Here is a 25710-nt window from a genome sequence, read left to right on the forward strand (position 1 = left end):
GGTGAATGCACAGTGGTGCACTCATCCCCTCAGTGCCAGCTGTGTAGTATCTATGAACGACTGGGTGACTCATTTTAGTGATCTTTATAATCTTGGGGAGTTCCCTTCAGCTTCTGGGAAGTTGGACTTTAGCTCTGTTCCGGGATGGCCACCAGTTACGGTATTGGAGGTGGAAAAATTAACAGGGATGGCCACCAGTTCCGGGATGGCCACCAGTTCCGGGATGGCCACCAGTTACGGTATTGGAGGTGGAAAAATTAACAGATGAAATAAAAACTGGTAATGTCCCAGAATTTGATGGCATTAACCCTGTGGCTATCCAATTGGATATTGAATGGTGGGCCCCTGTGCTGGCCAGGCTTTTCACCTATATAGATGCCACTGGACAAATTCCAAAAGAGTGGAGTACGGCTGTTATAGTGCCAATTTATAAGAAAGGGGGAAGAAATCTCCCTTTGAACTATAGGCCTATTTCACTGTTAAGTGTAGTCAGCAAGCTGTATGCCAGGCACCTTTTAGCCAAACTTCATGCCTGGATGGAGGATGAGAGTGTTTTGGTGGATGAGCAGGCCGGGTTTAGAACTGGATGATCTACCACTGATCGGGTCTTTATCCTCCGTCATCTGATCGGAAAATATGGAGATAAGCCTGGGTTGGCTTTCTATGCGGCTTTCATTGATTTTAAATCGGAATTCAGCTCTGTATCAAGAGGACGGCTTTGGGAGAAGCTAGCTCAAATGAACATTGACAAACAGCTTCTTTTTTTAATGCAGCAGCTTCATGCAGGCTCGAACATCAGGGTTAGATGTCATCCTAGAAGGAGCTTTCACAACCTATACCTACCTATAAAGGAGTGAGGCAGGGATGTATACTTGCCCCCTTGCTTTTTAATTTATATCTCAATGACTTGGCCCCTTGTTTAACCGATTCCAGCCTACATTCGCCACCTGCAGCAAGTGTGTGCATTCCTCTTCTTTATGCAGATGCTGCTGCTATTTTAGCTAGGACTCCGGTGGGCCTGAGGCAAGCATTGAAAAGATTGGCCCTCTACTGTAGAGCCAATTATCTTTGGATCAATTACTCGAAATCCAAAGTAATGATTTCTGCAAGGAGACCTAGGCAGTTAAGATGGTCGATTGAGGATCAACAGTTAGAACAGGTCTATACATATAGATATTTAGGTGTGACCCTGCAAGCAAGGGGTCCATGGAAGGTGCATATAGATCAAGTTATTCTTACAGCACGGAGAAGTTCTCTTGCTATCCGGACATTTTTCTATTTTAAAGGAGGTGCGATCATTTCGGCCGCCTTGAAATTATTTTCAAGGCGGCCAAAGTTAGGAGCCAGTTATTATATGGGGCGCAACTTGGTCCTTTTCCTTCATACAAGTCTATGGACGTGGTTCAAAATAACTTCCTTAGGGCTCTACTTAGAGTACCTAGATGCATCCCCAATGTATTATTAAGGTTTGAGTTGGGTGTTCTGAAGATTGAGGTGTGGGCCTGGTTGTCTATTTTGACCTATTGGCTTAAAGTCAGATTTCCCCCCTGAGGATGGATTTCTTTTACCTTGGCTGATGTATTCCAGCCCACTTGGGCCCAGGCTATTCAGGACAAAATTGTGTCCTTGGGTCTGTCTAGGGCAGGGTTTCTCAACATGTGGGTCCCCAGATGTAATTGGACTTCAACTCCCATAATCCCCAGCCTCAGTGGCCTTTGGTTGGGAATTATGGGAGTTGAAGTCCAATTACATCTGGGGATCCACACATTGAGAATCCCTGGTCTAGGGACTACTTGGTCCTGTTAAGTCACAACCAGGCTAGGCAGATCCTGAAACAAAGACTCTTGGACTTTGAAATCCAACAAGAATTCTCCCAAATCCTTGGTTGTTCGAAAAAGGAGGCTGGGTTTGAGCAGTTCTAGTTGGGGCCCTGCTGCTTATTTGAATGGCTTGAGCATGACGTGCTACCAGAGGGCCTTTTTCAGAGCAAGACATGATATGTTACCTTCAGTGGTGCTCTCGGGGAGGTTTCTGGGGATTCCTAGGGAGGACAGATTATGCCCATGTGGTATGGGGAAAGTCGAATCCATCCAACATGTTTTGTTGTGCCGTCCATTATATAGAGACTTAAGATGTTCCTTATTAACTCCTCTTCTGACACTCTTCCCAGGTTGCTCAGGAGATTTTTATGTTTCCTATCTTCTTGTGGATAAAACTTTAGATGTCATCTTTAAGGTGGCCAAATTCTGTTCTACTGCAGTATTGTTACGGCAGCGAGTTTGTCTTTGATTAATTTTAAAATTTTACTGATTATTTATTTGTGGATATTTATCTCTATATTTACATATTTCTTTTTCCCAATCGTATCTTTCTATGTTATGAGATGTTTTGTTTATGTTATGTTATGCTGACCTTGGGTCGCAAATTACTAACTTTGTACTTATGTTGAACATATACTGAGAGAAGCTGGAATAGAAGAAGATGAGCATGGTTTTAAAGTTGAAGAAACATCAATAACCTGCACTACGCTGATGACACAACTCTGATAGCTGAGAATGCGTATTATCTGCAAGCTCTAGTAATGAAGGTCAAGGAGCACAGTGAAAAAATGGCACTACAATTAAATGTAAAGAAGATTAAACTAATGACAACAGGTACAGCAACCAGCCTCAGAATTGGCAATGAAGACACTGAAGTGCTGGATAGCTTCTGCCTTTTAGGATCGACCATCAACAGTAAAGGATCCAGCAGTCAAGAAATACGCTGCGGACTAGCACTTGGTTGAGCTGCAATGAAGGCCTTGGAAAGGATATTTAGATGCTGTGATGTGTCTAAATCTACAAAGACTAGAATAGTTCAGACAGTGGTTTTCCCCGTGACACTCTATAGATGTGAAAGCTGGACTTTGAAGAAGCAAGATAGAAAAAGTATTGACGCTTTTGAACTTTGGTGCTGGAGAAGACTTTTGAGGATACCATGGACAGCCAGGAAAACAAACAAATGGATCATAGAACAAATAATCCAGCATTTTCACTCGAGGCATAAATGACCAGGCTCAAACTATCATACTGCGGACACATTATGCGAAGACCCAGGTCCTTTGAGAAGTCCATAATACTGGGGGAAGTTGAAGGAAAGAGGACGACCAGCAGCAAGGTGGATGGGCTCGATTACTACAGCAATGAATGCACCACTGAGATACCTTAAAGGCCAAGTTGAAGATATATCATCCTGGAGAGAATCTATCTATGTGCTCACTAAGAGTTGACACCAACTTGACGGCATAAAATCAATCAATCAATCCCACAGGTGTTCATTTTCAATTCCGAAATCCCAGTGATTTAGCGCAGCTACACAATCTTCTTGCAAGCATGATCTTTCATTCAAGTGCATCATTAGTCAGAATGCTGGCCATTTATCATGGGGAACCTCCCATTCCTCTCACAACTACTCTTCATAGGAGATATAGATACCAGCAACAGTAACTGGAGGTACTGTGCTGGGGGTGGAGAGGGCCAGTTACTCTCCCTCTGCTCAGTAGAGAGAATCACCATGTTAAAAGCTGCCTCTTTGGCAAGTTAGCAGGGGTTGAGCAGTTCCAACGACCATACTAAAAAAAAACCAGAGAGGCATGTGGCACCCTGAAGATCAACAAATGTATTGTTGCATAAGCTTAGAGACTACAGTCCATTCAGGAGCGACATCAATGTAACCTTCATAATACAGTCCAAACTGACTGCCCCATGGGAAGTTAATTCCAGAAACTAATATATTTGGAACTATTATCCATAGCAATTCTGCTGAATGAACAGGTCACACAAAGAAACAGTAGCTTTGAAAATGTGTGTTCAGGTGTATTAGCTTTGTGTAGCAGCTGCCGGAACCAAAAGCTGCAAGTAAGTACTACTTTAAGCAGGCTAGTAGGGATGTGCAGAATGTTCCGTGGGTGAAACATTCCGCCTTGGAATGGGCCGTTTTGAGTGCTCTGAGCTTGAAACAGAACCTGCTTTACAAGGGAATCCTGTTTGGGGCTCAGAACGGAATGACCCATTCTGAGTACCGTTTTGGAATCCAAAATGGTACTCAGATCATTCTGTTTAGAATGGGGTCGCTCTGTCCAACTCGCCCGGTTGTTCCAATGGAATGATCCGCAAATTTTGCGTTCCGTTCTGAGCTCAGAATGGAATGCAAAATTCGTTCTGTGCACACCTCTACAGGCTAGGAAACATTTTAGCTTTGACTGAGATTAGATCTTCAAGTAGGAACTTCAATTGGTACTACAAATGAGAATACCGAAAATAATTTACCATTTAGAATGGGGAAAAAGAGGAGTGGACAATGAGCAATTTGCACATGAAGAAATGATTGGGAGACCATGATTAATGCTTAAAATGTACTTGGAAAACTGCCTCCCATTTACTAAGCCCAAGCCCTCTCACCACTCTTTGCTCATTAGGGGTTTACCACATCATCAAGTCACTAATGATCTTACACTAATTCTGAATAACATTTCGAGATTGCAATTCTTCATAGGAGTTTAATTTGCTGTTTTGTTTTAAACATTTATGTCTGTCTGCACTTGCTGAGTGTATTATAGCCAATAAATCATCCCATTCATCATGTCTTTGTCACTATCCTAGACATACAAGATCTTCAGAGAATACACCTCTCGCATAAAGGTCACTTTGAAAGTTGACTAGGGGCACCAATAAAAAACATGTAGTTATTGCCTCTGAAGGGAATGTGCTGCCATTATGCTTTAAGCAAAAAGCTGTGATGTTTTCCCTGGTGGGGAACAAGGTTTAACATACAAAATAAAAACCCCATGAAGTTATCAAGAATGTTAATTTCATGTCTAGACAAATTTGTCTCGTGTTCTGCATTGTAGTCTGACTTCTACTTATCTGACAGAGTCATCTTCAGCCACTTGCTCAGGACTAGATGGAAACAAGGACAAAAAATGCCACCCAGGAAAGACTGACATTTAGGGAAGCCGACAAGATATCTGGGTTCTAGTAACTGAGGCCATCTTTGCATATACCTGAGGTGACATGATTGGTACCACCACCGGGGTTTCTCCTGGAAATATATTACAATTTATGCCTCGTTTAATATAACACGCAAGTGAAGCTCACCCGCTTGGCAGGTCTGTCTTTTGCATGTTTGCAGATTCAAAAGGAAGTCTGAGTGATATTTTTTATATATTCTTGGGAGCAAAAACAAATTTAAAAGGCCATTTAACCAAGTGGCAAATGTACACCTAACAATATCCTACCAATCAGGAGAACAATTTTACTACTCATCAGTTTCCTTACATTTCCAATCTGGCGTATATATCTAGTAAAGATCTTCTTCATCATTGGGCAGAGCTGTATAGAAAATGAAACCAGCTTATGAAATGGTAGCAAACATGGTTACCACATGGTAAAGTTTTCTCTACCATCACTAGATGTCCCTAGGGGCTGCTGACAAAAGGTGTACACAGCAGCTTAAACCCACTGCAGAGCAAACGAATACCCAGAATGTGTATACTGAGGACTATGTAAGCATCATGTCACTATAGTGGTACACAGGCACTGCTGGGATCCTATTAGAATGCTATAGAAAATGATTCTGATAAAAACAAGTGTGTAGATTTATTTGTTTTGGGTTAAAAATAATTTTTATATCCTGCTATGATCTTCTAGGACTGATAGAGAGCCCTCTCTTGAATATACTGTGTGTGCCTATTTGGTAAATCACATTACATAAATAGGTGCTCTTGGTGACCAATCCACAAATGCACAATGAAAAGGAAGGAGAAAAAAGGTTGTAGACCAAATAAGATCAAATTTGATTGTCTGCTGCAACCACAATGATGACATTAGAATTGAGGCTAAAGTTTGTCTTGGGTTTACATTATCTTGGATTCTGAAGGTTTTTTATTTTAATGAATGTATTGAACCTATCTCCATACCCAACAGGACCTGAATGTATGTGTCAGAGGCTTGTGCAGCTTTGCATCAAGCTGAGGTACTTTAAATATCTAAAACATGTTTGAAGTTGTATGCCTCTGGCAGGTGCTGTGGACAAATTAGGAGAAGCGCAGTCTGAACCTTCATGCTCAGTCTGTGAGCACCCAGAGGCATCTGGCCAGCTGCCACATGAAGCAGGGTGCTGGACCTTGGCCTGCCCAACAAGGCTGTGCTTAAGTTGTTAAATATACTCTTGTAATCTGCTCTGAGCCTCTAGGACAGAAATGACAATCAAGCCAAATAGTCACCAATCAATAAGCAAATGCATTATGGTTTAGTATAGAACTGATTTTTTGAACAATTTAAAAACTACTAACCATAATAAATTTGCTTTAGCATGAGATGATGAATTACACATACAAAAAAGTGTCTTGTTTCAATCAGATGAGGGAGACGATCACAGCAGCATTTGAGCTAATAACTACTCATCCCATTTGGGGATGGGTCCATAGCACAGTGGTAGAGCATCTGCTTTGGGGGCAAAAGGTCCAGGGTTCAATCCTTGCTATCTCCAGGTAGGGCTGGGAAAGACTACTGCCTGAAACCCTGGAGAAGCCACTGCCAGTGAGTGTGGAAAGTACTGAGCCAGATGGTCTGATGATCTGACTTGGTAAAAAGCAGCTTCCTGTGTTCCATGGTTGGAACTGTTCCAATGATATTATTCATCTGTACATTTGCTTTACTGCAAGTATGCAGCAACAAAAATAACTTTTTCTTGTATGACTGTACAACTCTCCACCGTTCACTTTATCAGAACAGATTCCACGAATCCAGCCGTTGGTTAATCACTTGGCCATTCACTGTAATATTGGGCCATGATTGCTCCCTGTCAACATCACATTAAGAATGTCTAACTGGAGAGTCTGACTAATCACAACAATAAGGCTGCATTAGGATTATAGAACACCGTTGAAAGCAGCTATGCAGAGACCAGCACCATACGGCGGTGTACAATTCTGTTAATGGGCTGTGCTCTCCCCCACCACCCCCGCCCCTAGCCTGATTAAATGCTTGTGAGCTACAGAATAGTAAGGGACTTCACATAATTCAGAAGTAATATCTATACTTTTCCCATGCAGCAAGTGCACTTGGTCAGAGAACCTGCACGGCTTCTGCAAGGGCAAGTCTTGCCTCACCAACCTTTTGGAGTTCTTTGAGAGTATCAACAGGGCATGTGAATAAAGGTGATTTGGTTGACACAGTATACTTGGACTTCCAAAAAGCTTCTGACCACGTTCCCCACCAAAGGCTCTTTAGTAATCTTAGCAGTCATGGGATAAGGGCACGGGTTCATGTGTGGATTGCTAACTGGCTGAACAACAGGAAACAAGGTAGAAATAAATGGTCAGTTCTCTAAAAAGAGGGATGCAGATGACACTAAACTAGTTAGGGTAGTGAAATCCAAAACAGATTGCGAAGAGCTCCAAAAACATCTCTCCAAACTGGATGAGAGAAAATGGCAAATGCAGTTCAATGTAAGCAAGTGTAAAGTGATGCATTTGGGGGCAAACCCCAACCCCCTTCACATATACACTGATGGGGTCTGAGCTGTCAATGACTGATCAGGAGAGATATCTTGGGGTCATGGTGGACAGATCATTCAAAGTGTTGACTCAGTGCACGGCGACTGTGAAAAAGGCCAATTCCATGCTAGGGAGCATTAGGAAAGGGATTGAAAATAAAAATGCTAATATTATAATACCCTCGTACAAGTTTATGGTGCAGCCACATCTGGAGTACTGTGTGCAGTTCTGGTCACTGTATTTTAAGAACATTGTAGAACTGGAAAAGGTGCAGAAGAGAGAAACTGAGATGATCTGGAGCACCTTCCTTAGGAAGCTTCCTTAGGTATGCATGCACGTGGAAAAAAGAGAGAGAAAAAGAAAAAAGTTTGTTTTGTTTTTCACCATGCCCTTACACTTCTGCAGCAAAGATGCAGGTGAGTGGGCAGCGGGGTGGGGGAGAAGAAAGTAGCAAAGGTGGAGTGCAGGGACCCATCTTCACTTTTGCCCCAGGGCCCACTTCAACCTTGAGACACCCCTGCTCCCCAAAAAGGTTACCACATATTTACGTACTGTTTCACAATATCACACCTGTGATGAGGAAGAGGGTTCTAGCCCAGCCTTCCCCAACATTTTACTTTTGAGCAGCAAGAATCTTCTGATGTGAAAGAACATACAGGTATGGATTCCCTGCCTGCATTCAGAAATGGCAGACTTCCAGGAAGGGGATTCCACCCCCCCTTGCTGAATACTGGCATTCGCTATTAGTGCGGAACTACCATATGAACAAACATAGTTTGCAAGACAATCTTTCAAACCAACATCCCATCACACAGACTTATTCACCCGAGGATCTATCATACTCTATGTATAATTATATCCTCCTTTATGATAAAACCTCTACTGAAAAATTACTGGCTTCACATCTCCTTCAACGTTAGTCAGGCATTTCTTTATGGTATCATCATAATTCCTAACATATGGCAGTTGCAATTTGACATCTCTCCTCTAACCCATGGGTGGGTAATTCATTCAGTACTGAAGACCTCATTGAAAATGCATCATGAGCCAGAAGGTAGAGGCTTATTTCAATAATTTATGCACATCTAATTCCCTCTGCATAAAATCTTTGTGGCCGTGGCACTTCCCAACCTAGAGCTGCTGCACTACTTTAATGCACCTTGAATTTTTGTACCATGAGGGACAAATAAGCAGAAACCTAGCACAACCTGTAAGTCTGCTTTACATCTACAAATCATCATTTAAACTGGCAAGCTGCCTACCAAATGGTAGGAATATGCATGGTGATTCTTCTATTTAAATCCTCCTGCCAAGCCAAATGAGTGGACAAGTGCCAGCCTCAGCTTTCATTCACTGTCCCCTGTTTGCTTGTTCCTTGATCACTCCTTTGGCAATGTCCGTGTCTACCCACTTCTCTCAGGTGGTTCTGAAGGACATGTGTGTAGATACACACTTGGGCAAATACAGAACATGATTATACTGACATCATCAAGTCCTGTTCTTATACTGCCCCCACCCCCAATAACCTTTGTTCATCTTAAGAGAACAAACAATCATCAACTGTAAATAGTTTTCCAAACAAGTGCATAATTACAAACCCAGAGTAGAAATGAACACCATACAGTAGAAAAATTGAAAAAGGAACAAGGCTTTGCTTTTTTTGGTAAACTCTCAGCAAGCACTCCCACGTCTAATGCAGAAAGGGCTAACACATGACTACTTCTGAAAAAGTCTTTGTGTAGTAAGGATTGGAGCCTCTCTCAAAAGCAGCTGAGTGTATAAAAACCTTGAAAATGCTAGCAGAGAGTGGCCCTCCATACAGCTGCCTGGCAAGCAACTGAAATGTTCAGGGAAAGACTACCTCACCCTCATGTGCAGATGCAGGGTTCAACATCCCAAACCTTTTAACTTGCCAAGCAAGATATTTTGGTACTTAATGCTTGCTGAGCATCATGTCTTACTGGACAGGGCTGTTGGGGCAAGGAGGACCATATCGGTGGGGGGGGGGAGCAACTAATCTAGCTCATAGGAAATTCATGTTTGCTTTCCAGTATTGCCTTTGATCCCAAGGGGATGTCTCATTTCCACAGGACTATTTATTAATATGACAAACTTTTATACTGCCCTTCATAAATTATATCAGGGTGGTATACAACTACAAAACACAAAAAGAGCATAGGAGCACAGGAAGCTGCCATATACTGAGTCAGACCATTAGTCAATCTAGCTCAGTACTGTATACACAGACTGGCAGTGGCTTCTCCAAGGTTGCAGGCAGGAGTCTCTCTTAGCCCTATCTTGGAGGTGTCAGGGAGGAAATTTGGAACCTTCTGCATGTGAACATGTTTTCTAGGAAGAGCATCTTTCTAGGAAGATACTCTACCTCAGTGGCTCCATCCCCTAAGGGGAATATCTTACAGTGCTCACACATGCAGACTTCCATTCAAATGCAAACCAGGGCAGATCCTGCTTAGCAAAGGGGATAATTCATGCTTGCTACCATAAGACCACAGCCACCTAATGGTGCAGCGGGGAAATGCTTGACTAACAAGCAGAAGGTTGCCGAATCCCCGCTGGTACTATATTGGGCAGCAGCGATATATGAAGATGTTGAAAGGCATCATCTCATACTGTGCAGGAGGAGGCAATGATAAACCCATCCTGTATTCTACCAAAAGAAAACCACTGGGCTCTGTGGGTGCCAGGCGTCGAAATTGACTTGATCGCACACTTTACCTTACCACAAGACCAACATAAACACAGAAGTAACACAATATTGTTCAAGACCACTCGTTAAATGTCAAGAAGAAATACTAAAAAAACACCACCCAGTAGCACCCCATAGAAAAGCACTGGAAAAGCTGAGAAAAGAAGAACATCTTGTTTTTGCCTAGAAGAAAGCTGTGACAGGGTGCTACAGTGGGAAATACCATCACCCAGGCATTTCTCAGAAACACTTGTCTCACTTCAGGAGAAAGCAAGGGGCCCTTCAGATGTCCCCCAGTATCTGAAGAGTTCAGTTGTTTGAAAAGAGGGCCTGCCAGAATTATCCCCCTTGCACACCCTGGTTATTCACTCCACTACATGAACCAAGACGGAGGAATATAAGAGTAAAACCAGTCAAGTGCACAAAGATGGAACTTGTACATAGCCCACCACTGTTACTCTGGGGAAGAAGTCCTCAAGGCAAGCCTTTCCCTTCATTTTGGTTCATATGGAGGGAGGAATTTGAGTCAACTGGCCCTAGTGCAGTCACAAGGTTCTGCCCCCAAACTTCACCTTATAGCCCCCAACACCCAAGATTAAGATACAGCACACACATACATATGAAGAAGCACAATACTCACTACTTGTATGTTTCTGACCGAATATATTCAAACACATGAGAAATGCCCAGCTGGAACTGATCCGCAATAGGGGTGACCCATGGATTATTTTCTGCTTTGAAGACTTGCTTTTGACCAGTCAAATCCAAGTTACCTAAAAGGATTAAACAGGAGTTTAGTCTTCTGGGATAATTTAAGGATAGTTTCCACTTGACAACAAATAAGTTAAGACATTTTAAAGACTTGAGTGTTAGAGTAGTAGTCAAGGTGGAGTACGAGTCTAAACATAATTAACTAGATGTAAAGCAAATAAATATATTCCTTAATAAATGTGAATAGGATTGCAGAAATGAAGCCAAATCCTGCTCATGTTTACTCACAGATCACTCCCACTTGTGACTTAAACTGAGTTTAAATAGGCTTATTCCCAAGTAAGTGTGCAGCTTTAGTATCTTTCTACCATCCCTTCCTATCCCCTCCCCCACAGTCCAAATAAATTAGATTACTACACTTTATATACACGAAGACAGGAGTTTCTAGACAGCAGAATCAGAGTTTTTCGGGGCTGGAGCAATATTTCAAATCCCTAATTTTTAGGTTTCATGATAAGAAGATAAGTCATTTTCCAGTCCTGGACCAAGAAAGGAAAGGGATATGGAAAGGAAAGGGATAATAGAAGGGAGTGCACTATAATCTCTTTAGAAAAGCTCAGCACCACTGGCTAGAAATATACAAATGCAGGGATAGCCCAAGGTTAGAAGAAAGGCTTAGGAAAAAAAACTGCAAGAGAAAAATCCTATTGTTTCTCTACACACACACACACACACACACACACACACACACACACACAGACACACTTTGTCCAATGTTTCTATTCACTTTTGGTCATATGTGGTTATTGGTTACAGTTGATCTTTGTGTGTGTATTCTGGGGTGTAAGCAGTGGTACAGCTTATCTTGGGTTCTTTTTGAACGTAACTTGGATTGAATGAGCCTTTGTTGTATTTTAGGACAGGAGTTCTCAAATGCTAGTCTCCAGATGTTGTTTGGCTACAACCCCCTTTGGCCCTTATGCCTTGGGATGATGGGAGTTGTAGTCCAGCAACATTTGGGCACTCACATTTGAGAACCCCTGTCCTAAAGTACATTGTTATGTCAATCGTTCACTTTCGTCTTCTCAGTTTGTCTTTTGTATCTGCTGTACTTTTTTTTTTTAAACCTAGGAGTTACATAGGTTCAAAGTTCTTGAATACAATAGAGTCTACTGTGTTCGTACAACAGTAGCCACCTGTTGGACTACTGTAGTAAAGCAAAAGTAGTCTTTTTTAAAAAAAAATCCATCAAATGAAGCTTTCAAGTTCATTTTAGACCAGTTCAGACACACCAGTCTACTGTCTTCTACAAACGTATCCCTGCTACCCCAGCCCAGTTAATTTGAATCTGAGCAGGGCTAGTTTCAGGGGGTCCTCAGCAATCTACCCATCATGGGACCTCCTCTTATCCAGGTGGGTCTCAGAGATTCAGTCTGTCATCACCACATGAAGAGTACAGAAACAGAGGTGGTCCCAAGGATCAGTAGAAGGCCCTTCTGAGACCCCCTACCCCGAATGCCCAACTATTCCAGTCCCCAACACCAGTCCTGAATCTGATGGCCGTGATGGTCCTATGTTCTGCTGAGTTGAGTCATACAAGAGGCTTTGGGGAAAGTCAAGAAAGGGTTGGAGATAATGTTGAGAGAAGGGCTGAGCCACTGCTGTCTCTTTGCAAGGCACTCAGAGCTGCCACAGCAGCCTCACTTCCCTAGTGCTGGCTCAAGCTGAGTCAACAATATACATGATTTGTTGAAGGATGTTGAGAGTGTTCTGTGGTTAGGTCTTCCACAGCAGCTGAGCAGCACCATTGAGACCAAGCTGACTGAGATAATGCGACTCTTGGCACTGCAGCAGTTCTGCAAAGTCTCTCTCTCTCTCTCTCTCTCTCTCTCTCTCTCTGGCCTCAGCTTGTAATTGTAATTCAGACAAAACAAACTTAGTTTGTTACAATCCCTGTGCTCTTCATAAATGCAATCCTTAATGTACTTCATTATGAAACAAGTAGTTCTGGTAAGAACGAAACTGCCTACCTTCCTTTCACTATAATCTTAATTGATAGTTACGATCTTCACATGTTAGCCAGCTTCCGAAACAAACATTAATGTGTCTGTCATCTTGAATTGGGGGTGGATGATAGCATCACAAACTACACCGTTGATGTATCCCTATGTGTCACACAAATTTGGTCCAGATTGGTCCAGACATTGTGAAATTGGTAGGGACACACACACACACACAGAGCTGGGTGATCTCATATGTAAGTAAGTAAGTAAATTTATTACGGTCCTTAGACCAGCTTAACATTTAATCTCATATGCTTAACTTCCTTAAAGAAAGTAGACTTAAAAAGGGGTTAGGATAATTAAATGAAAGCTAAATTATATTTGTGCAAAAAGAAACTAAAAGAAAAGAAGATGGATCCTTGTGGTGTACAGGCCTATCAACAAGTTGCCATCATGCCAGTGAAATCAGTCAGCTGTATGGAGGTCTCTTCTCCTCTTAAGTAATAACATGCAGGAAGCATATCGCCCCTCTGTCAGTCAGGAAGCAATTGCCCTAAGTGCCTTACGCTTGAGTGCATCTAGTTTGAAGGCTCACACCCACCTTCTTTATTAGAGGCCGCAGCAGCGTTCCTGTTCTAACAAGGATCAGGCAGTAGGATTAAGCACTGTGACAAAGAGGACCTAATAAGCTGGAGACTGGGGTGTCTAAATCTATGCTGGCTGGCTCAAATAACAGATTCACACTGTTCAGTGTGAAGTTTCAAGGCAGAGGCCACTGGGGAAGCAAGCCAGCACTGTGATTAGCGGTAACCCCCGACCAACACTGCTATGAAGATAATATTTCACTCAGAGGCTTATTCTGCAATTGCAAATTGGATTTTCCATTTTATTACCTGGGAGAACACACACACACACACCCTGAAAAACCAAATCGTAGACACTTGTCTCTAAAGCGGACACAGTAAGCACTCACTTGTACTTATAATTCTGCAAGCAACACCGCCGAGAAAGGGCGAAAGATCAGTCTGCTGCAACTCATACAAACAGCAAAAATCAGCAAGACATACTGTGCTCCCCTTCGCTTGAAGCATAGGTATTCATATCCCCAAATCTTACCCAGAGAGAATGAAGAGCTGAATCTTGAATTGGTTGAGCAGTTTGCTGCCCGTCCTAAATCATACAGAGAAGGCTGCCTTGCCTTTCTCACCTCTCAAGCATGATATTTTCCCATGTAGCTTCTACATATACACCATAAAATCACTTAAACAGAACACATTTGAAAAGAAATGTCAGTGAACTTGGAGGTTCAGAACCAGAATGTGTGTTGATTTTGGCAACGGTGAAAGGAAGGGCTGGTGTTCTTGCCATCAGGGAGAATAAGACAGAACCATGGACAGGGCAGCAAAATGCCTGCTATTTAATCATATTATTTTAAACCATGGTGCTGAGAATGGACACTAGGCACCAAAATTACTTGAACCAGCCTCTGCGGACAGGAAGGAAAATCCCTGCCGATTTAAATTACACCCCCCATGCCCCCCAATTTAACCCCCCCCCTTTCAAGGTATATTAGAACTTGCAACTCTGGGCCTAAAGCATTCCCTATGGGAATGACTGAGGAATAGAAGGACACCAGTGGACTACAAGGTCTTCTTTATAGATTGTAGGTCTGTGTTAGCACCCTGGTAACACTGCTGTTGTCCACCTTTCCGCCCCCAGACAAGATGGAAGCATCCTTACAGCCATTCCAAAGACTTGCCGTGTGCAAATGTCACAAATTTACTTTGCAAGCCTTACAAATGTGTGCTGAGTGGTGCATGAAAAATTGCAGTTTGTGTTTGTGGCAATCATTCAGACAACCTTTCATTAGAATCTGGGTTGGCTGCGGGGAGAGGAGAAGCAACTGACCTCAAGGAAAGTAATGAGAGGACTTGGCCACAGGTTAGTGAGAGGAGACATGACATGGAAGTTTTTTGGAATAGAGTGCCCACTCTAGTATTCCCATCCCTATACCTTCTCCATTAAGGATTTCATTGGGCACATGTTTTAATTGCTGGATGTTGAGGAAACAGAGATAGGAACATAGGAAGCTTGCCTTATACCAAGTCAGACCATCTAGCTCAGTATTGTCTGCCTTGACTAGCACCAGCTCTCCAGGGTTACAGACAAGAATCTCTCCCAGCCCTGCCTGGAGATGCCTGGGAGCGAAACTGGGCCTTCTGCATCAAAGCAGATGCTCTACCACGGAGCTATGGCTACATCGCTCTAAGGCAGGCCTGCTCAACTTTGGTTTTCCAGCTGCTTTTGGCCTACCATTCCCATAATCCCTGGCTATTGGTCACTGTGGCTGGGGATTATGAGAGTTGTAGTTCAAAAACAGCTGGAGAGCCAAAGTTGAGCAGGCCTGCTCTAAGGGGAGAATCTTGCAATACTCATATGTCATTTCCCATCCAATTGCAAATGAAAGTGGACCCTGCTTGGCACAGGATTCCATTCACACTCACTATCGGGCAGCGGGAAATGCTTGACTAACAAGCAGAAGGTTGTCGGTTCAAATCCCCACTGGTACTATATCGGGCAGCAGCAATATAGGAAGATGCTGAAAGGCACCATCTCAGACTGCGCGGGAAGATGCAATGGTAAACCCCTCCTGTATTCTACCAAAGAAAACCACAGGGCTCTGTGAGCGCCAGAAGTTGAAATCAACTTGACAGCACACTTTACCTTTACTTTACCACAAGACCAGTTCTCCTCCCAAGATCTTTATCAACAAACCACCTTCTCCAGAATAATCAATCCATCAGTGCGGAAATAATTGGGGGGTGGGGGAAAGAGAGAAGGAAAAAAGCTAATTCCAACACCTAACTAGTTAATATTGGGTTTCAAAGAATGATGCAGAGAACAATGTATTAACACTTACAATCTGCATCTCACAGGAGAAGAAATTGGATTACAATATGCAATGACCCTCAGTTTCACAAGATAAAATTAATCTTCCATCTTGCTTCAAGAGAGATTTATACTGTTTTGGAATGTATGTCACAGTAATTAAAAATGGTAACAAAGTAAAAGCATATGTATTCTGCAAATAAAAGTATCTGCACAAGAGGAAGTTTTTTCTATGCCTTCTAATATTTTTATCCTTCCTTTCTTAGTTATAAGGATGAAAATCAAGAGAGCTATACTGGGTCTTCAATTGAATCATAATCGGTTTTCTCTCACTGATTTTAACCCATGGGCTTTCCCCCTTTCTTCTCAAGTGTCCATACTGCAACCCGTTCAACTCTCTGTAAAAAGACAGTCATACATCATCATCATCAACTGATCATCATCAGTTCTTTGCAAATAAGATTTCCTGTATACGGGCCGACTTAGACTTCACTATTTCTGCAAGGTCCATGGAGGAGGTGTCCAGCGATCCTGCTTGCAGTATTAGATTGGATCAGTTTCAATCTGTGACTCCTGAGGATGTGGACAAGCTGCTTGGGGCGGTGAGGCCTACCACCTGTTCTCTGGATCCCTGCCCAGCTTGGCTGCTTCTTTTTAGCAGGGAGATTGTTGGAGGTGGCCTAGTTAATATCATAAATGAATCACTGAGGGAGGGTAGGGTGCCTCCTTGGCTGAAGGAGGCAATGCTTAGACCACTCTTAGAGAAGCCTTCCCTAGACCCCTTAGCGACGGATAGTTACAGGCCAGTCTCCAATCTCCCTTGGCTGGGCAAGGTGATTGAGAGGGTGGTGGCCAACCAGCTCCAGGCAGTCTTGGAGGAAACTGATTATCTAGACCCATTTCAAACTGGCTTTAGAGTTGGCTATGGGGCTGAGACAGCCTTGGTTGGCCTGATAGATGACCTTTACCAGGCAATCGATAGAGGGAGTGTGACTCTGCTGGTTCTTCTGGATCTCTCGGCGGCATTCAATACCATCAACCATGGTATCCTTCTGGATCACCTGGGGGCGATGGGGATAGGGGGCACTGCCTTGCAGTGGTTCCGCTCCTATCTCTTCAGTAGATTCCAGATGGTGGAGCTTGGTGACAGTTGCTCCTCAAAACGGGAGCTGTTATATGGAGTCCCTCAGGGCTCCATTCTGTCACCAATGCTTTTCAATATCTACATGAAACAGCTGGGTGAGGTCATCAGATTTGGTGCTGGGTGTTATCAGTTTGTTGATGGAAATGGCACTCATTCTCTAAATGCCTGCCTACAGCCAGTAATGGGTTGGATGAGGGATAACAAATTGAAGCTGGATCCAAGCAAGATGGAGGTGCTCATTGTGGGGGCTCAGAATCTGAGGGGTGTGTTAGATCTTCCTGTGCTGGATGGGGTTACACTCCCCCAGAAGGAGCAGGTGCACAACTTGGGAGTAATCCTGGACCCAGGCCTCACCCTGGTATCTCAGGTGGAGGCCATGGCCAGGAGTGCTTTCTATCAGCTTCAGCTGATTCGACAGCTGAGCCCATTCCTTGAAGAGGATGACCTCAAAACAGTGGTGCATCAGCTGGTAACCTCCCAGCTTGACTACTGCAATGCGCTCTATGTGGGGCTGCCTTTGTACGTAGTCCGGAAACTTCAGTTAGTTCAGAATGCGGCAGCCAGATTGGTCTCTGGGGCTGGAGAGACCATATTTTGCCTGTTTTGAAACAGTTACACTGGCTGCCGATATGTTTCTGGGCAAAATACAACATGTTCGTTATTACCTTTAAAGCCCTAAAGTGCTTGGGTCCGAGTTATCTTAGAGAGCGCCTTCTTCTACATGATCCCCACCGCACGTTAAGGTCATCTGAGGAGGTCCGTCTCCAGTTACCACCAGTTCATTTGGTGGCGACTCAGAGGCGGGCCTTCTCTGTAGCTGCTCCTGGGCTGTGGAATGCACTCGCAGCAGAAATCCATAATCTTAATTCCTTATTGACCTTCAGGAGAGCCCTTAAAACCTATCTATTTGGCCTGGCCTTCCAGGGTTTTAATTGTTTTAATGCTCTAACCTGGTTTTCAGGGTTTTAATTGTTATTATTATTTAATTGTTTTTTAAGATGTTTTAATTGTTAATTGGTGTTTATATTTATATTTCTGTTTTAACTGTTGTTGGTTTTAATGGTTTCTGTTTTAACTGTAAACCACCCTGAGCCTTTTCGGAAGGGCGATATAAAAATCAAATAAATAAATAATAAATCATCATCCCTCGCAGAGGATACCATGCTGAAGTTTAAGTGCCCTTTTCTATTTCAGTTCAGAGGACACACTCTCTTTCCGATATCATGAAGAAATTAATTTTATTTTCTTATTTGGATATAAATACCTCTGGATCCAATTTTATTAAAGGCTAAGAAGGGGATAAACCCATTGAACAAATGTACCGTTAGGTTATATGTAAAAACATGCCTGGTGAGATTCTCTCCAGCTTTGCTTTGCACTTTAGGGCTTACATTTTTATTACTTTGGCACCACGTGCTTAACTTTCCATAGAGAAAGATGACACAGCCCGAGGACACAACCCACTGGGGAAGTTCCCTTGAAGAAAACCCCACTGAAAGGAAAGGGGACTGTACAAGAGCATGACACTGTTTCTAGTACAACTCCCATTCACTTCAGTGGGGCTTATGCAGGAAAACGTGTGTGTGTTGGGAAAGAAGTCTACTTCTAGAATAAAGACCCTAGCAAGAGAAGGTTCGCTCTCAGGTCATGCTTACTAAGTAGGACAGATTTGCTTTGCAATAAAGGACAAGATGAGGGGATTCCCAAGACAGCTACCTGAATGAGGCTACTGGTCCATCCTTGGATAGGCTATAACACTGCAATGCATAAGGAGGGATAGGCAACCTTTGGCACTCCAGCAGTTGCTGAACTACAATTTCCATCATCTCCAGTCACAATTAATTGTGGCTGGGGATGATGGGAGTTGTAGCTCAACAACAGCTAGAGTCCAAAGGTTATGCCCTCCATAAGGAGGGCAGGAGGACTGTTCCTAGGATTTCCCATGTAAAAATACAATAGTGGCAAGGGACCAAATTGTGTGGTTATGCTTCCTGGATGGCATGCATGGGTTATGGAAGGGGAAGTTTCATGGGCCAGGCCTCAGAGAGTACAGAAGTCTATGAACATAGGAAGCTGCCATATACTGAGTCAGACCATAGGTCCATCTCGCTCAGTGTTGTCTACACAGACTGGCAGCGGCTTCTCCAAGGTTGCAGGCAGGAATCTCTCTCAGCCCTATCTTGGAGAAGCCAGGGAAGGAACTTGGAGCCTAGATGCTCTTCCCAGAGCGGCTTGTGTCAGTTGCTCTATGGAGTGGAAGGACCGTGTTCCAGTCCTGCTGATTCCCCTGCTTTGTTGCTAAAATGCTGGTAGAGTGACCACAAAAGGTAAGGACTCCACACAGTCACATCAACACTTCTGTCACCCACACACATATCCTAGCCCGTGGCAAAACACAATCTACTATCTCTCATTCCAGTGCTTTTTCCAGCGAGTGATGCTGAAATTTGTAATTACCTGGCTTTCCCCCAAGGAAACCCATTCTTCCTTGCTAAGATGGGCCTCTTCCCTTGCCAAAAGCTTGCATCCCCTCACATGGGCATTGGTGTAGTGCTTTCATGAGTGTCTATGTGGAAGCATTTTCATGATGCAGCCTGACCCTTTCCTAGGGCCTCCATGCTTGCCTCAAAAGCATATACAGGAGGACCTTGTTATTCCTGGTTTCGCATATCCACGGGATGTCTGATTGACACTCATTTTCAGTATCCACGGATATGAAAAGGTTAAAACCCACATATCCTAGAGGTCTGGAAGTAACCGCGGAGGTCACTTCTGGACGCCATTTTGTGGTTCATTTCTTGGAAAACAACATTTTTTCCTGTGTTTTTTTCCAGTTGAGTGGGGGGCATTTCGCAGCTTTGGGGGTATTTTTGCACACATCCTGGGCACATAGAGCACAGTACAGTACAAAATTTCTTGTGTTTCCAGTGGATTTATGTGCTTTTAAAGCTCTTTTTCTACTTCCTGGAACCTAACCCCCGCTTTCCCATAAGAATAATGCCTCACTAGTCGTGGTTTCATTACTCGCGGTAGTAGGCAAGGAACGGAACCCCTGAGAATAAGGAGGTTTTCCTGTAATCTTTATATGTATTTATTTATAAAGAAATGTACACCCTATCTTTCCACAGAAGTGCCTAAGGAGGCTCACAATAACGAAATTACACACACACACATTTTAAGAAGCAGAAACAAACAATGCAGATAAGACCAAATAAAACATTGTTAGCCCAAAAGAACAAAGTGCTATAGCTCAAGGGCCTTCTTAGAAGAGCAGTTTTAACCTGCAATAGAAAGCCAATGCGGAGGAGACAAGGCAAGCCTCTTTCAGGAAGGCATCCCACAGAGAACAATTTGTTATGGGGCAGCTCCATAATTTGTTATTTGCCTTGATTGCCTCGTGTCTCCCTTGTTGAGTTCACAGAGTCTGTTGTACCATAGTCGCCTATGCTCTTGCATGGGATATATATCTGAACAGAAAGATGCATTTTCTCTTCTCCCAGCAGCCAAATACCAGTTCCTTTTCTTTCCTCAGAGATGGTGTTAAATGATTTATGCTTATTTATAAACACAAAAAGTTTAGTAATAAAACCCACACTCATCATTTGTACTCAGATAATATTATTGCTGTACAATCTGCAAGATCTGTTAATACAACCTTTTTTCATTATTTCTCAGTGACGATGGCTCTCCCAATGATTGTGCACCACTGTCAAGCTAAGCTATTAATGAACCCTTTGCTTAAGGCTACTATGTACTGTGCTGAAAGACTTTAAATAGCATTACACATACAGGCGGACCAAACGCTGCGCTTCGGAACATGCATCATTGACCTTGCCAATTACATCTGCTGTTTTGTTTTGGCTTCTATTTCCTACCAGGTCTGCTCCTAAAAATGCTACTCCAGTTGTTAAGCCACCAAAAATACATATGGTAAAAATTTTAGAATTTCTTGGCACTTTATGTATGGTTGCGACCTAGTTGTTGCATTGAATCACAATTTGTCTCTCACTGCAGCCAAAGTTTTATATCCCTAAAAATAAAAATTCTATTATGCCAATATTCCATGAACAACATGTTGAGGGACAATGTCTAGGACAGACACCCTAGGAAGACAGCCATCTATTCCCAACTACCTGGATGTATTATTACTGTGCTAACAGACCAGCATCCAGCTCCCAATAAGCAGCAGCCAATTCTCATTATTAGAACTTGCTTCACTTGCCAATGCATGATGGTGGGGGTGGGGGTGATTAAATGCATCATTTTAAAAGTCATATAGCAATTGCCTTTTATTTCATAGGCTGAAAAACACCACAACCCCTAAACTACAACACAAAACTCTTTTGTCAAATGCAGACCATCCTGACAGCCTAACAGGCTTAAAAAGCCAAAAATGAAATAAAACTGCCACGCAAGTATTGCAAGATAGCAATAATGCAAATAAAGTACACCACTAATACAGCCAGACATGAACTCCAAGTCTAGCCTTGGCACCTGTGCTCCCAAAAGTCAGAAGATAGCCAGTAATGTTTGCACTGGCTTGCTGATTTGGAGATAATATTGGATCTCTGTATATATTACTATTATATCATATGTGTATTATTATGTATGCTTTAAATTTTGGTCTATGACCGTAAATAAAAATGACTGACTGGCTTGCTGATTTGTATCAGACAGACAACAATTTTACAGTGCAATCCTTTGTGCATTTACTTAGAAGTAAGTCCCACTGCCTATTCTCTGGGGCTCTAACAGGATTGAGAAGAAAGAAAAGAAAAACACACCAGACATGAATGGCTAACAGACAACATCTATTTCATCATTCTTTAGTCCTCTTACTTCAACAATGAATAAACCTTACCTAGTTCCGGAGGCAGCACAGTAAGACGGTTCCCCTGGATATGAAGTTCTTTAAGCTGAGTGAGTTCACCAATTTCTTTAGGGAGTGATATCAGGTCATTATCTCTAAGACTAAGCTTTAAGGAGGAGGGTGGGAGAGAGAGAGAAAGTTGCAACAATTCTCAGTTGAAAAGAAACAGGCTTTGGAGTCAAAATATTTATCAATAAATATCTTACCAAGCAGCCTAATACAGACCACTTTCTTTCTGCTACTTCATCCCATCCCAAAACATTCAATTCCTCCAATTTAGTTACAACTGTCTGCTGACTAACAATAGACAGTATCTGGTGTAGAGGCTTATTTCTTCAACACCCACGCCCCCACCCCTGACCGCCATTCCTCGTAAACTGACTTGATTCCACTCTTACCAAGGCCGCAAAAGTGAATTGATTTTTCAAGAATTTAGATAAATTACTTACTATCTGCAACTTTGTGAGCTTCCCAATATCTGGTGGCAGGGTTTCAAAATCGTTGTCACTTAGATAGAGTGCACGCAGGGTGGCTGCAAATTAAACAGCAGTATATAAACAGGGTGGCATACAACCCAACCATTTGAGGTCTGATCGATACAAAAGTGTCAAGTTTGATTAATAACCCTGACTTGGTGAAAAGCCTTTGACATACTCAAGGCTCACAATAATAACAAGCAGGTCAAACTTAGATTTACTGGCTTATTGTACGGTTTGGTCTGCTCAGGAAAACATCTATATCCAAAAGGAGTGACACAATTAACAATTCCTGTGGCACACATTTCCAATACCAAGCTGCCAGGGCAGAGACCACAGTGCTTTATTTCCCATTCATAGTCATCATCCAAATTTGCATCCAAAAAATCCCTCAAAGGCTCTGGATAGTTTGTCCCTATACATCTGTTATGTCTGTGCAGAGAATAACAGAGAAGCCATTTTAATACAGGGCAGAATATGCACACAACTTGTGTGTGTTTGTATCTTATACAAATCTTCTCTCCAGGGGCTTAGCAAGGCTGGAGTGGGGCCTGGGACGAAAAGAGCCCACCCCCCTACATTCTTCTTCCTGGAGGCACAAGGGGAAGAGCAAAGAGCAAGCTGCCACCTAGCCGGCCAGGTCCCCTTCCCTCAGGGGGCCAGGTACATTTGTCCCACTTGTTCAATTATAGCTATGGCCTCTCTGAACTCAGAAGAGAGTGCAAAGTCTAAAGCTGTTGCAGGGGCGGAGGGAGAGAAGAGAGGAGACTCAAATTTGCTTTTATTTATGGCTCCTAATTAGCTGGTATGGTTCAGAACACACTTGAACCATCCTAGGCATAATACATAAGAATACAAAAAAAGAGACTCAATGGGGAGGGAAAGTATACTACGGAAGGATGCTTCAGAAGTAGATAGAAAGCAACACAGCTTGGGAGACTCTAACTAGGGTATGGCACATATTTCCATTATATGTCACAGAGGAGAAACAGACAGATATCATTTAACCAAAATTACCAATTAGAACTACTTGCAAGAAGAAATGTTTACTTAAATGCATTACAAACATTTAAGCAAAATATCTTATTATTTAAAAACACAAATCATTTCAAGCTGGCATACATTAGTTTCCCAGGAAGTCTCCCTTCCAGGCACTGACCAGCCTCAGACCTGCTTAGCTGCAGGAAGATACTTATGAAGGTCATTTGTAAAGGAGCAGCAGCAGGGGAGAGGCCATGCCATCATCTCCTGCTGTGGACTTCCCAGAGGTGTCTAGTAGACCACTGTGCGAAAGAGGATGCTGAACTAGATGAGCCTTGGGTCTGGTTCATCAAGGCTTTTCTTACGCTCTTGTGGCATCATGTGCCTTCAGATCATGCCCTGGGCCCTAGAACAGGAGTAGGCCACCTTGGCTCACCAGCTGTTGCTGAACTACAACTCCCATCATCCCCAGCCACAATTTCAACAACAGTTGGAGAGCCAAGTTTTCCTATCCTTGCCCTAGAATATGCTTATAGTTAAAAAGGGCTCAAGAAAGGCAGATCAAGAGCTGGCTGCAAGCTTCCCACCCATCCCACGGTGATATCTTTTACTGTCCTAGAAGACGGCTCCATTTACTGATATTTTAGTTATGTATGGAACTGAATAAAATTCAAGGAAATATACTCAGGGAAGCAGCTAATACAACCCTCCTAGCCCAGTCCACTCACTCTTACCAACAGCAGTTGATTGTAGATCAAAGATACAGATTGCTGAGCTATGTGGAAATATTCAAGGGAGCTGGAGGTATGTATATGTATATATCTAAAGCATCATTTTAGAGTTCAGCCCCTTTCAAATAAATTTCACCTGCAGGAAGCAAAGAAACTTTTCAGGATGATTTAAAGTATTTTTAAAAATAGTTTCTTACTTAGATAGAAGAAGTTTCCAGGCAGGGAATTTTCATTTAAGTTATTGTAAGTCAAGTCAAGAACCTCAAGAGCTGGTAAGGAGCCAAAGCCTCGGGGCAAGGAGTTGAGCCTGTTCATCCTAATAATAAAGGAAAACCAGAAGGTGGCACTGTTTGGGATAGAAAGCTAACAGTATTTTCTAAATATATAGTGTGTTCCAGCCTGTATCCAAAGCAACACCTCTCTTTTTAAAAAGCTATTTTAATAGGCATACATTCTCATTGACAAGGAGCACGCAAAGCAACGTACAAATCAATAATAAACACAATTAAAAACCCTATGCAATATAAAACCACCAATAATACAGATAAAAGTTAGAAGGTTAACCATTGCGTTGGGGAGGAGCCATAATTGGGCAGACAGGCTTGAAGAAGTACCCAAGCCGCCCAGCTGCTGGAAACCTGCTGGCTTGCCCATCCACCCAAGCTCCGGCAGCCTCATTTCCCAGCCGGCTTCCTTATCTGCTAGGTATTTTCTTTGTTCTCTCCCCCACTCTGAGGGCAGGAGAGGACAAAGATCACACCTAAGCCAGCTTCAAAACTGGCTGGGAGATGAGTTCCGGAGTGCTGTGCCGGCCCTTCTGGGTGCTGGCCACGCCCCATGTGTGGTATCACACAGAGGGGGTGTGACCAGCACCCAGAAGGAGTCGATGAAGAAAAATGAGAAGCACCAAAAAGAGATGCAAATGAAGAGACAAGAGTCCCAAGGTGTTGTAAACAGGTTTATTTGAGCCCAACGCGTGTCAGCCGAAGCCGCTTTCAGGGGCAAAATATCATCCCAGTGGGAATCCTGTTACAAAAACTTCAAAACCAGGTAACAATATCTTAAGAGTAGCCAAAGCTAATGAAGCACACTTGCTGATATCTTCCATCAAAGGACTTCTGTCTCTTCATCTGCATCAGCACCCAGAAGGGCCAGCTCAGCCCTCCAGAGCTCATTTCCCAGCCAGCTTTGTTGCTGGCTGGGTGTTTTCTTTGTTCTCTCCTGCCCTCGAAGCAAGGGAGAGAATGAAAAAAATACCTCCACTGACAATGAGGCTGGGTGGAAAAGGAGCTCAGCAGAGCCGCACCTGCTCTTCCAGGTGCTGGCCAAGCCCCCTGCATGTGAGGGAGAGAGGTGAACATGAATCCTCGCTCCCCTAGCTATGAGCCTGAATAGCATCCTTAAAACCAAAGTAAATCAGCCAGTAATAACTGCAGCACAAACAATCGATAACTCAAAGTCTCCATAGTGCATTTTGGAGTTGGGAGCAGCATTCCCTCTAACAAGGAATTCCAGATGTTGACGACTAAACTCCCAGCATCCCAATCTGCAATGGCATTTGACTGAGAATTATGGGCATTGTAGTCAACAACATCTGGGATTCCCTGTTAGAGGGAACAATGGTTGGGAGTAACCTTGGAGGAAATGGCTACAGCACCTCT

The 25710-nt window shown here is 43.0% G+C and overlaps 1 protein-coding gene across 2 annotated transcripts in view; it reads right to left on the reverse strand.

Annotated features, from left to right (window-relative positions):
- RSU1 (Ras suppressor protein 1) overlaps window positions 1-25710 on the reverse strand; it is a 107037-nt gene that overhangs the window by 35968 nt on the left and 45359 nt on the right. For both annotated transcript variants that reach the window (XR_008310473.1, XM_053265989.1), the window contains exons 5-8: window positions 24247-24365; window positions 22311-22393; window positions 21853-21967; window positions 10885-11017 (exon numbers count right to left, since the gene is read on the reverse strand). Coding sequence is in view for 1 of the 2 variants with exons in the window: in XM_053265989.1 (XP_053121964.1) it covers window positions 10885-11017; window positions 21853-21967; window positions 22311-22393; window positions 24247-24365 (450 nt within the window). In the remaining variant the exon portion in view is untranslated. The remainder of the gene's footprint in view (window positions 1-10884; window positions 11018-21852; window positions 21968-22310; window positions 22394-24246; window positions 24366-25710) is intronic.

This window comes from Hemicordylus capensis, chromosome 6 (genome assembly GCF_027244095.1).
Source record: "Hemicordylus capensis ecotype Gifberg chromosome 6, rHemCap1.1.pri, whole genome shotgun sequence".
Lineage (NCBI taxonomy): Eukaryota > Metazoa > Chordata > Lepidosauria > Squamata > Cordylidae > Hemicordylus > Hemicordylus capensis.